Source organism: Morone saxatilis, unplaced genomic scaffold (assembly GCF_004916995.1).
Source record: "Morone saxatilis isolate NCDOM2014 unplaced genomic scaffold, NCSU_SB_2.0 Contig2, whole genome shotgun sequence".
Taxonomy (NCBI): domain Eukaryota; kingdom Metazoa; phylum Chordata; class Actinopteri; family Moronidae; genus Morone; species Morone saxatilis.
In genome coordinates, this window is record NW_023339762.1 from 19,702,760 (window position 1) to 19,716,368 (window position 13,609).

The 13,609-nt window shown below is 39.9% G+C and overlaps 1 protein-coding gene across 7 annotated transcripts; it reads right to left on the reverse strand.

The window, feature by feature from the left end:
- Nucleotides 1-6: 6 nt before the first annotated feature.
- On the reverse strand, nt 7-13,603 carry arntl2 (aryl hydrocarbon receptor nuclear translocator-like 2). 7 transcript variants are annotated; one of them, XM_035664937.1, is made up of 17 exons: nt 13,342-13,603; nt 7,749-7,878; nt 7,592-7,645; nt 7,448-7,489; nt 7,185-7,342; nt 5,683-5,762; nt 5,176-5,268; nt 4,300-4,417; nt 4,075-4,224; nt 3,716-3,959; nt 3,415-3,521; nt 3,003-3,153; nt 2,830-2,900; nt 2,583-2,691; nt 2,314-2,404; nt 1,653-1,752; nt 1,398-1,555 (listed from the first exon to the last, which is right to left on the reverse strand). In XM_035664937.1, exons 1-17 carry the CDS (start codon nt 13,397-13,399, stop codon nt 1,398-1,400), a joined length of 1,914 nt encoding a protein of 637 aa, XP_035520830.1. In that variant the 5' UTR covers nt 13,400-13,603. The 7 variants fall into 7 exon arrangements, with proteins under 7 accessions (XP_035520828.1, XP_035520832.1, XP_035520827.1 ...); XM_035664936.1 differs by having other exon boundaries at nt 2,583-2,694; XM_035664935.1 differs by having other exon boundaries at nt 7-1,555; nt 2,583-2,694; nt 4,075-4,417; nt 7,749-7,875.
- Between the last annotated feature and the right edge of the window lie 6 nt (nt 13,604-13,609).

Here is a 13,609-nt window from a genome sequence, read left to right on the forward strand (position 1 = left end):
AAAAAACAGCTGAAGCTATGGCTTACCTGCAAGATTATAAAACTGACATTAAGTGTAAGAACACAGACACACAAGTGAATAAGGACAGACTTATCACGAGACATGACTCACACCAATGTACAGAAAGTAGGGAAGCAGGAGGACAAAATACTGCCACAGTTACTGAGAACTGTGTCATCGTATGTTAAAATGGGGCGGCTCTGTTTCCGTCACTCCCTGAGTTAGCACTTCTACCATCAGACACGCGAGATCAACCTCAAACATGTGTTGATAAAATGTCACAGATGTGAAATGGGTTTGCTGCTCAGCCGTTGCTACCAAACCTCAATTTCAGCACCTCTAAAGTGCCATTTCACTTTGCATGAAGTAGTACTGTAGTGATCATAAATCCAAGGTGAACCGCCGTGTGAAGGGGGTTCATTTCTGCCAGGAAATGTTAAATGTTTGCTTGGGGGAAAAAAAAAAAATCCAGGGCAGCCAACATTGTGGGCTAAATGTATATAAAAGTGTACATACTAAAAACATTAAATATTCTTCCTATGCAAACTATCCCTTTAAGACAGATATGGCCTGAACACACTGTGTTTGCAATCATACCAAATCCACACATAGACAGTATATGTTCAAGTGTACAAGAGAGGAGGTTACTGGACTGTTTCCATGGAAAATGTTCAGATACTGACAAGTTAAGAGAAAATCTCTGAGTGGCACATCATGAGGTGACTCTCAAAGTTAGAGGTGATGGAAGTGTGGTCTGCCGTGGTACACTGGCTACCTACGGCTTGAATCCTGAGGGGGTCACAGAGATGGGCCAGGTTGTCAAGGTCTTCCTCGCATTTTAATTAAACATACAGTACCTAATCAAATTACAACCTTTAAAAAAAAAAAAAAAAATGAAATCGATTCAGTGCAATTTCTTTTTTCTTTTTTTTTTGCATCGTCACTCCCAACCTTTGTTCAAATGTAGGTGGAGGAGAGAAATATAAGCAGGAACCCCGAGCCATTGTACATCATGTCACTGTAATGTTTATTTATGGGTTCTTCAACCTTGTGAGGCCTCTTCAGTTAAACAGAGGATGATAGTAGATGTGAGGAAAGCAGTGAGGAAGAGCGTTTTAGGGCACGCAGACTGCTGTAAGGCGTTAGAGGCACATCCTCCTTCTGAAGAGGGGAAGCAGGGTGTCCCGTATTGTCGTCGATCCTGCTCCCTGTTAGAGCAGCCACACGAAGACTACACAGCTTATGTGGAAAAAGGTGACTAATAAATTAAAAAAAAAAGTCCTTAAAAAAGGAATGCTGCATCTTAGATTAAGCATTCAAGCAGTTCTCGGCATCAAAAAACTGATGGTCCAAGTGTTTTTGCAGTGTTCTCCAGCTTCACACTGAAAGAGCAGATTCTATAAAGACCAGTGCATCTCTTCAAAGTCCACAGCCTCGCCCAAGTTTGTGTCGGTCTCCAGGAGGCTCATGATCACTGCCATGGCTGCTTCATCATTGCTAAGACTGCTGAGGCCCGGTCCAACCACGCTGTCCAAATCCAGCTGGGAATTCTCCCCTGAGATGGGAAAGAAAATACAAGGTGAAGGAGTTACAAGAGGAGAAGACTAAACATGGTTCTATATACAATTTATTAACAGAATCAGAGTAAATACCCATGAGTGTTTCTCCTCCTGAGAACGCAGCTCCTTGTGGCTCATCCTCTGAGCTGGACTTTCCTGGAATCTCCATGTCCGTTGCCTCTCCATTTGGCACCTAGAGAGCAAAAGAAGAGCAAATTATAGCCCTGGCTATAGACATGGCAGGAGTTTAGTCACAAGTGGGGAAAAAAAGGAGGAAAGAATTAAATCTGTGCAGGCTTTGATTATGCCTCTCAACCTTGAGAGAAAATTCACCGTCATTTCCCAGTACACACAGATGTTAAAACATTTTAACACAGATAACAAGGTAAATGGCAGTGTTAATTTTCAGCTAGGTAGATGAAAGGTTTTTATTGCCACAATGTTTGGCAAGTTATGTAAATTACTTCCCATTCTACTTCAAAACTAAAATTCAGTTAAGTTATATTGAAAGCTGATTTGGTATCACTTCAACTTACAGTCATAAGTTGTCTGAACAACTTCTGTAACTACATAGGATTGAACTACATAGGATTCTACAAATTGTACATTATGCTATTGCTATACTATAACATAGGCCTGCATCTCTATGAGCACTATACACCTGTAATCATATATATTATATATATTACTTTAAACTACTGGTCTGAAATCGCTCTATGCAGTTTTGTGAATGGAAAAGTGTATTAAGACTTACATTGTTGCTGATTTGATTGTGAATTGGTTGACACTTGTCCTGTTGTAGATTGAAAGGGCTGACGCTACCACTGGAGGGTGATGAGTTCATCCTAAAGCAGCACAGACAAACTTAAAAACTGCACAAAGTAACATCTACAACAACTGCTTAGTAAAAAAAAAGACTGCTGCACTAATGTACATAGATAAGACTCTTTTGCTCTGTTAGGAATTTACATATCTCTGTTAAATAAACAGTAAAGTAGGACATGCTCGGTTGGGATGCCACACCTGTTGAAATCCAGCAGCTCATTGGCAATCTGGGTCCCAATGTTTACAGGATAAATCATGGCTCCAGGTGTGGTGATGCCTGGTATAACTGGAAGGGACTTCTTGCCATCTTCTAACAGAAAGAAATGTTACGAGTGGGGACAGACAACATGTACTTTACAGAGTGCTATGTCTACACAATCTATATTTTTAAGTATCACAGGGCATCCGAGATACCAATGAAGTATTTCTTTTTATTTGAACAGACCTTCAGAAGTCTTGGAATTGCTCGATTGTTCAGACTTGTTTCCTGACCGACTGGTTCGACTGTGTTCATGTCTTGGGTGGGATAAGAAAGCAGGTGAAGTTCTGATTAATACACCGTACATCTACCTCAGGTACAAAGATATTCCGGTAATGCACAAAGAGACATATACTCACGCTATAACTGTGTTAGTTGACACTATGTATTCTACTTCTTTGGTCCAGGGATTTACAAAACTAAACCACTGACTTTGCAGGGTGACAAAAGAGCCATGTTTTGTTTTGAACTTGTAGCAGTTTGTCTCTATCTTTTCTTTACTCCGCAGCACTGTGGAAGACAAACAGTGAGAGGGCGGGGAAAATTAAGAATAAATGTAATTTGCTTCAGGCAGAAAAGGCTATAAGCACAGGACCAGCAGACATATAATAGTGACCAGCTTCAACACTGCAGCTGTATTGTAAATAACAATTTGATAGGCCTACATAATTGAAGAATGTAGGTATCATCTCACTAGACAGTGAAAATGCTAATAAAAAGGATTCTAGACAATTAGAAGAAGTTATGGAGTCAGTGAAGATGGGAATTTACCTTTTCGATGTCTGTCAGCTAAATGCGGTAAGTCGTCTTGATGGAAGTACTCATAGCATGATGTCCCAAGCAGTTCTTGGGGAAGATAACCAAGAATGGTTGTAGCCCTGTGGAAGAAAAGGCAAACACAAATGTACCATATTAGTATGAATTATAAACATCTATTGTACTATGTAGAATACCAAATGTACTTAAAGTCAACGTCAATGGAAGATATTTAAAGTGTCTCAATGATGTTAACAGAGCCGTGCACCAGCAAACTACAACCCTCTACCACCCCCTTACTGAAATTCAACTCTACCTTTGATCGACAAAGGTGAATTTGCCATCCATGGCATAGCGCGTGATGAACTCTGTGGGTTTCACTCGGACTTCTCCATTAACCTGAGGAGATGAGTGGGAGTGGACACGTCCCATCGCCACCAGGCAGCTGAAGTAGGAGCTATCCAGCTTGTCTGCCTCGCCCTCCCCCTCTGCTTCCAACTGGCTGGTGGGCCAGCTGCGCATGTATCCTGTACAGTGGACTGTGCAGTACTTCTGCGACTCTGTAGGCACGTGCAGACACAGGTTACAATATGAATGCAAAAAAAATTATATTAAATTAATGTATTCTTTTAAACCAGAGGTTCTCTTACTAATAATTTCTAGTAATTTCTCTACCTTTCTTTTTGGAGGTGCTGGCTTGGAATTCCTTCTCCTCCACTTTGACAGAAATTTTATTGTACTTCATGCGACAGAAGAATGAGCGCCGAGCGCCCGAACACAACCGTGCTGCACCGACTGGGAGGTCAGCCTGGACCTGCAGACCGGCTGGAGACATTAAAGCAGTGTTAAATACGCTCTCACACACACAGAAACTCACACAGACAAAAATAATTGTTTTACTTTTAGCATCTATTAGCCGTTCACGAGGGTATAATTCAGAAGCTGAGAGCTGCTCCTTCACTTTTCCCATGTCCTTTGGGTGTATGTAATCAAACAGGCTCTGTCCAATCAGCTCCGCCTGTAGGAAGAACAAACAGACTAAACATGGCTCTCATGCTGATAAAGAGAAATGTCAAAACCATTCTGCATCTAAGGTAATTCCTGCTGACAAATAACAAATTGAAAAAAGTACATTGAGGACTGTTGATCCCCCGGGCACACCAGATACTGAGAGGGGCAGAGGTGGAGGACATTTAGATTTAAGTAAGAACAAGGGCCGAAAAAAGCAACGGCTCATTTCTCAAATCTTGCTTGAAGGACAGCTTATGAAGCTCATGAGGGCATTCATGAGCTTCATAAGCTGCCCTCCAGTAATCAAATATGATATATTTACATTATACGGCTCTCCATCGCCCAACGGAAAATCTATATGCACCAACACCTTTGTTTTATCTTCAAAGCAGCCGTGTGTCTTTCAATCAAGCGAGCATTTTGAACTGCAATTTGGCAATTTTTGGAAAAATCTAAAGGATTTCAAATGTACCATTAGTAGCACTAGAACATCATTTGATTATAATCCACTGTTTAAATAACACTACCGATGTGCTTTTTTAATATCAAAATCCAAATATAACCACCAATTTTGTTCTTCTAAAGAGCGCTTCTGTGAAATCTGCGTACACGATGCCAAATGTGTCACTACGGGCCCACGCACGTGCTGGTGGGTCATTTGGTCCAATAACACTTGTGCCAAGACAACGCAACCCATCTGGTGTGTCCGGGGGTTTCACAAGAACAAAGATACTGCAGATACAGTAACAAATGTAAAAGCGTTACCCGACTATAATTTAATATCTTCGTGATGGACTCTGAGACAAAAACTATTTTCCCACGATCACAGCCCACTACAAACAGGAACCCATCTGCAGCCTGCACGACAAAGAAACATGGGGGGAAAATAGGGGGATCCAATGTGATGACATGGTCAAGACAAAAGTAAAAGGCCATTGAGTAGATTAGATTTCATTTTATTTATATGTTTAAACTAAATAGAAGCATTTAAATTGTCATGAAAATTTTGTGTAATCAGCTATAAGAGAGCAGCCTACACAATAACTGAAATTCAATTCTTTTTGTATGTGGTGAACACAAACCACAGTGAAGTTGGGCCACTGTTGCTAGCTGCGGTTTATAGCCTGACCTCTGGATTATGTATGAAAAATTTACATCCTCAAGTGATTGAGCTTAGCTTTCTATTAAGAAATAACTACCTTAAAAATAAAACAGGTATTCCATTGCAGTTTCAGTTTCTCAAATTGCTGCCTTTGTCCACTGTATGTTTACCTTGAGGACGAGGTGTTTGAGCTCCTCGTCAGGAAGGAATGACGGTTTGTAGCTGGCTTCAGAAAAAGAACTTCCTGAACCTGAAAATACAAACAAAAAGGTTACACATGTGACATTACTACATTACACATAGACGAGAGGTTTAAAGAATAACTCCAGTTTATTACAACCTGGATCTCAGAGTTTTAGGCCATCTCTAACTATGGGTAATACCACTGTACTCACTAAGTTGACGGTTGTGAAAAATGACTAAAAACAATTCAGACAAGAAACATGTGCAGTCATGCAATTAGACAGGTTTTGCACAAACCCCTCGGGTTAGCCAGACTTACGCATAAAAGAAAAGAGTGAAATCATTCACTGCTTACAGACATACGTTCTTACTCTGAGCCCATCTTACATTACATTCATTCAGCTGATGTGTTTTCCAAAGTGGATAAACCATATTGAAGCAACCCAAAATGGCAAGAACCATGCAACTACATCAACTCCATCAAATCACTTTGAATTTGACCACCAGATAAAGTGGTTTAAACTACGTGTCTCAAACTCAAATTGGCTTGGGGCCACTGCTGGTACTGTGATCTTATTTGAGGACCACTTCAACATTCAGGCACTGCAAGAAAGAACCCATTTGCGGCCACCTTTGACCTTTGCCATTATTTTGTGCCACATGAAATACATTTATTTAAAACAGAATTAGAATAGTGCTTTTATTTTAATTGTACATGAAATTGAAATCGTACGATGGAGTATTAGGGCCATACTAAGAGGAAAAATAAATAAATAAAAACATTTTTGGAAATTACCAGAATAAAGTCGTAATATTACGAGAAAAAGAGTCATAATGTTACGAGAATAATGTCGTAATAATACGAGAATAATGATCAAAAGAAGCAATTCCGTGTGGTTCTTTCTTCGAAATAGACACGTTTGCACAATCGTTTCAAAAGGTCACTTAGATACGTAAAATTTGATGCTGATGGCCAAAAAGATTACAGTATTTCCTTATTTGGTGAAAACGATACCAAAATATAACTATCACATGATGCTCAAACATTCATAATTTTAATGTGGGGGGAAGACTTGGTCAAATTCTTGTAAGAAGCTTCTTTAAATACTACTTTATATCTCGTAAATGTTACACGACTTTTTTCGTAATGCTTACGAACTTATATTCTCGTAATTTCCTGGAAGAAGAAAATACTAGTCGTAAAATCAATATCAAACCACAGCGAGAAAATATATATATATTATATTTTTGATGTCATGTCGCAGGCTGGAGGGGAGGGATGGAGGAAATGGCCCCTGGTGCAGCTGTTTGTTTTAGATAGTGTGACTAAACTTGTACTGTTTGAACTGGAGAGTACAAGGTTATCATAACTGATAAGAATTATGGCCAAAGCTACAAAAATAAAACCCTTAATGCACTGAATGCATCAGTGATGAGAAAGTCATGGTAGACTATTTTTAACACCAGTGGACATCGACTGTCACGGTACCTTTGAGAGATTTGAGGTGCTGCACAGCCATTCTGAGCACAGTGAGTTTGTCCAGCTTTCGGGACATGGGGTTACAAGTAGGGATCATGGCTGATAGTTTGTCAATAAGATTGTTCATTTTGTCCCGTCTCCTCTTCTCAATTTGGCTATGCGGTTCCCTGCAGAGACATTAAATAATTAGATTAAGGTTCACAGGAGTTTTCTCCAAACAAAACAACATAGATGGTAATATTAAAAGAACGTGAACATCACATATAACCTACCTGAAGCATTTAATTTTGACGTGTTGGTCCTCTCCATCTGACCTGTAGAGCAGAAAAACACACATGTAGAGACACAAATGTATAGAAACATACATAATAGCATAAATGTAACAAGTCAGTTCTTAAAAAGTTAGCACACCGTACCCGTTTTGGTCGTCTTCCATATCTGCGTCAGGGGTGGAAGCAGTTTTTCTATCCCTAGGAAGAAAAATGAATTGCCGTCATAGGAATTAACAACAATTTAGGTCACTGAATGAAATTGATTTTCTGTAAGCCAAAGTAAAGCAATCACACTACTTACTGGTTGTCCATGCTGCCCTTGCGCTTCCGGGGCATCTCCATGCTAAAGGACATCCCTGCAGCTGAGGACGGGGTCATCAGGCCGGTCAAAGACATAGAACTGCATTGGTTTTCCTCAACCAGCACATCTTCTGAAACACACAAAGACACAATAAAGCTGTAACTGGTCATAAGGGGCAGGGACTGGATTTAATTTGAAAGCAAATCAATACTTTCCCTTGCAGTACAACATCACAATACATCTCAGATTGCGCTTTCTCAGATATAAGTGATATAAACAGAGCTTCTCCACACATGATCACAATGTTCTTATTAGTAGTTAAACAGCCTTTATGAGCAGTTACCGTTATCTGTCACTCATACTGTGGTAGCAGAAACAGTGTTAATAAAGATGAGATAGATATCGGTCCATAAAGACGCCCAATAAATGGACCAGTCACAACACGTTTACACCATACAGACGTGGGAAATAACAACAGCTCCCATACCAATCCATTGTAAATCATTTAGATTTGAATACTATAATATTAGAGATGTTATTATTAGTCTGGATTGCGTGACTGTTACCTAGAATTGGGAACATTGGCAAAGCACTTTGTTAATTTATTGCAGTAATCATTGGAGTACATGCATGTGGAGTTATTGCAGAGATAAAAAATAATTTACACTACACAGTAGAGCTTTTGGTGTTTGTCCAGTAGCTGAGAATCCAAAGTTAACTAGCTGATATTCTCTTAATGCAGTGAGGGTCACCTAAAAGGTTAACAGCAAGAAATCTGCAGCATATCAAGGAAATTATTCCTTCCTCTTTCATACTACTACCAAGTATGGGATCCCCAACAGTGTATTAAACTTAAGCACACATGATCAGCCCTGAGCAAAGTTTCTCTGCACAACAGGACCAGTTATAATCATTATTACATAGGTTTTAGGTCCAATACAGTGTTAATTCTACATTAAATTAGAGCTGCAAACAAACATTACTTTAATTTTTAATATTGATTTCAACTTTATAAAACCAACTGTTTCAAAAATAGTTGATGAACAGTCTAGTAAAATCTAAAGATATTCAAGATTATTTCTTTTTTGTGATATAACAGAAAGCACATGGGTGGGTACTGACGTTGTCTCTATTTAGGTTGATCATCTACTGCAAGTGACATTTTTTCCCCATATGGCTCAAGATCAATGAGAGCTGTTTCTACATTTAGACCCAGTTTTTGACGAGGATGTATAAAGGTAGTGTACATAACTAAATCAATCAAACTAACACACAAAACCCCAGCAAAAAGTTTTCACATGGAGAGCACTACAATCAATCTGCATACAGATGATTAAACCGCATAGATTACATTCTAGTAGGACTTTGAATAACAGTTAACTTCATTATAGTTCTCTTCTTCGATTAATATCATTTAGCTTATAAAAAATGTCAATTACATATCACCAGAGACCAGAAAGTGATGCTGCGAGTGCCCAATTTCCAATATTAAACATGGAAAAGCAGATCCTCACATTTGACTGTAGGCAACATAACTTTAATATTCGTTAATCCATTTGCAATTAGCTTCAAATCAGAATAGTCTCATTTTCTTTCTTTCTTCACATGTACCATGGAGACTGGGGCTGCACAATTAATTGAAATATTATAAAATCACAACATGGCCAAGTGCAATATCCAAATGTGTGACAGAACAGCATTATAATGAAGCACTGCAGTGCTGCAGAGATTCCCTCTGCCTACAAATCTGGTTCTCCAGATGTAAGAAAACATGTCTGATCACAACAAATGTCACATCATCTATATATTATTTTATATATTTTTTCCAAGTGAAAGTTACAGTACAAAAATGATCCTTGCCACTAATCATAAATCATATCGCAGTATCTGTCAAAAAAGTATGTTTGTTTTTAAAACTTACCATATTGTGCAGCCCTAATGGAGACTTAAGTATCCTTCCAAGGGCTACGACAGGTGCCCTTACCGAACACTGAATGTTAATCAGTGAAATCACCTGCTGTCATCTGAGCTGCAACGGAAACTTGTACACACTAGCTCGTGAGTGAGGAATCCAGTACTAATTGATTGATCAATTAATCCTTTTAGCCCTGCATCCCACCGCAGCTTAAAACAATCCATCGCTGCAAGTCGGCCTTCAAACTGAAACCTGCATGCCGGCAATGCCTGAATATAACTGCTTACCCAGAGGCATCTTTACTGCGTTATGTTACGTGTTAATAGAGACTATTAAAGCCCAAGATGTTGTGGTGGAGCTAGACAAGCCTCTGTAGCTCCACCACCTCCCTCTCTATAAATATGCAGCAGCTTATTGTCTATCTGGCGAGATGTGGAGCTGCCATGACTGTGATTCAGCCACGGCCTCCGAAGTATGCGAGCGTACGTGTGGGAGAGAAACTGGAGAGCACAGCACGAGACAGAACAAACGCGGCCAATATCCTCACCACCTATATTTAAGTCTGCTCCACAGACCCTGTGACCCATATAGCCATTAACAGATCAGCAACAACCTGATTTTTAATCCCGCTCCCCCTGTCAAGATCTGTTGGATTACACAGTTACAGTGACGGCTGAACATCAGGGCACACAGACGTCCCTCTGCCAACTCCCTGAATCCCTCTCTCTTGCTCACGTGTTCATTAACTTGCTCATTCACTGAATCCATGAATGAGCATCTGCTGCACCTAAATAACCCCACATACTGCCCCGCTCACATTGTCACACAGTAATGACACACAAAAAGGGCAGATTAAGGTGTACTTTCGTAAATTTTGGTCCATCTTTGCCAAAACTGCCAAGAAATTTTAACTGCAAAAGGTATTTACGTTTATTCAACAATGGTTAACTGTGTGGTCAAACTAGGTCATGAGCTACCGAGCCGGTCTCTAAACGCTTTGCTCAATAAAGAATAAGGACTTTCTCCGGGTTTTTGTTGCTAAAAACGAGTGGAAACAAGTAGAAAATGTAAAAAAAACCTTCATTGCAGAACCAATCCCAAGTATTTAGGGCTTAAGTTGTGTGCTTGTAAACATTGTAATACCATATTGAACATTTTGAATGGTTTAAAAAGTTTCATTTCAGGTAAGGCGTGTCCTTGAAGGGAGGTTAGTGGCCGTTCTCGCAACTACTTTGCATTTAGAAATGCAAAGTAGTCAGCAAAGCGCAGAGATCTCCCATCGTCTGGTATTAGGAGACCATGAGTTACCCTATGCCACCCTACTCCACATACCCACCCACAAACAATCTGCCCAGTTAATCCAGAGTCTCTTTATTTGATATGACTCAAGTGACCATCAGACACGTATGCTGTTAACACACAGTCCCCTGCAGGCTGTTTCATACCAATCAGTGTGATGTTAGGAAGAGAAAAACATGATCTCCGAGTAAAGGAAGGAGGACACATTAAAGTTTATTAAAATTGTAGGATGATTTGTATATAAAAAGAAGAGAATAAGCTCCTCTGGCGATTACTAGCTCCACATGGTTATGGTGAAAGGTCCACTGTGGCATCCTGCTGGTCATTTCAGTGAACGTGACCTACAAATCCTCCTTCCGATGCTTTCCAACTTTCCAGTCATTTTATTAGCGTTAAAAGAAGATCAAGCTTTACAAGCGACATTAGGGTCAAAGCCAACTTCACTGGAAGATCCTCCGGAGCTGGAACAATTAATCGATCGCCAATCGACAGAAATTGGACCATCTATTTTTCATTTTTACTACCAAAAATGTCAAATCAGCCAGGGTACAGAATTAGCACCAGCGACCGGCCAAATGATGGTAAAATATGCAAAAGATACAAAGATAGACAGATAGATCTTTATTGTTCTTTTCAGGAAGATTTGTTGCTAAAAAAACCTAAACACAACACAGGTATCTACACATAACGGCTCCCGGGAGTTTGCTTCACTCACCAGCCAGATAAATGACGTTATTTACGGAGTTGTTGGTATAATTTGAACGTTTAGTAGCCGGTCGGCCAGCGAGCAGAAATGTGCTCCACCCTTATAATCTGGGCTGATTATAGTTATTTATATTTTGTAATCTAATCAGTTACTCTCCGACGCTGGTTATGTACAAAAAAACCAATGTTTTAACTCATCTACAGTTAATTTAATCACTGCAAAATACATTATCTTCACCTTTTTTTTGTAGGATATCTTGACATTGGATATATTTAATTTTAAATCTAATACCTTGACGATCTAAAGCCCATAGTTTTGCTCAGTTTGAGCCTTGTGGTGTCTGTTTGATGTTTCCTCGGGTTTAATAAATGTTCTTAAATAAAAATCAGCAGTTTAATGTGGATTTATGTTCATGTTTCATTATGGGACACTGACTGTTTACAACTGTGTTTATTTTGCCAGGCGAAGTCATGTTGGTCTTTGACTCATTGATTTTAGTCTACAGGAAAGCCTGCTTCCTCCAAGCTTAGTTTAAAACCAGTGGTGTCCAACCTGAGGCTCGGGAGCCCAGCTTGGGGTCGTCAAAGCTTTACGAGGGGGGTCGTGAGGCCTGCTTGATTTTAAGGGGTGTAAATAAATAAATTAATAAATAAAAATACACACATTTGACCTACATCTCAGCATTTTGTTCATTTTTGTGAAGGAAACTAAATGAAATTGTTATTTTTAAATGTTTAAACACAAGCTTTATCCACAGAGCCTCCTCCTCTATTAGAAAACTTCACAATCAAAACAACAAATGTTGCTTATAGCAACAATAACAAGAAAAACAAAATGTTTATTAGGTGGTAAAAAAACAACATTTACACAAACTTCCTGCAGTTTTTCTGCTCACTATTTGGGTTCATTGTGCATTTAACAAGTTGTTCTGTCACTGTTATTGATGTGTATCGAATATAATAAGAAATATCGATCAGATGTGTCATTCAGGGGTCGTCAGTTTGCTTTACGATTGATTGATTGATTGATTGATTGATTGAGAAGCTGCCTGTAGTTAAACAGTTAAGGCCTAATCAGCACCAATCAATAATTCTAGTTCAGTCCACCTTGACACTAGTTCAACCAGAAAAAACACGGACTACCAAAGAGTGGGGGGGGAAACGACGTGACACATTTATCATGAGCTGCGAACAAACAAACAAACAAACAAACAAAAACAACAAACAGCCTGTGCTGCTTTGAGAGCGTTGCCATGGTAAACAGGCCTTCGCTACCACTGCTAAGCTAACAGCTCCGTGTCTGTGTCGTCCGCGTTAACGAACACCAGCTCGCAGACATTACACACACACACACAGTTTAAATAACGTTATCGTTTAAAAAAAAACACAAAGCACACGGTACGATAACGTTAGCTGGTGGGATTTAAATAAAAACACAACGTCCTCCAGGGTTACATAAAGGCGCAGAGAGGGCGAGTTTGCTCCACTGATCTACTGACCTAGTTTCGGGATGGCGCAAAGTTACGGTCAACCGGTGGAGGAATAAAAACACACACACAACCGCGGGGCTTCGTCTCTCTTTCCCGCTCACTCCCCCCCAAATAAGTCGCCCGGTGTCAACACTCACAAACTGCTTTTAATATGAGCTTCTTGTCTGCTGTGTTTCCCAGTTACCTGCCGGTTCGTCTCCCGCTCTGTCACCGCCGCCAGCCGCTGCATTCCTGGCCGACATGGCTGGAGCTGGAGCCGGAGCCGGTGCGCTGGGGCCCGGGACTCCGATGCATGGATGAGGCGGTCGACTGCTCCGGGGAGTGTCGGTGTGTTAATGTAGAGTGCACTTTAAAAGGGAGCCGAGGTGATAATGTTGTAGAAATTGCCTTATTTGTTTATTTTTTTCCCCCTCCCTGTGTGGAAAGAAGAAAGAATAAAAAAAAAAAAAATG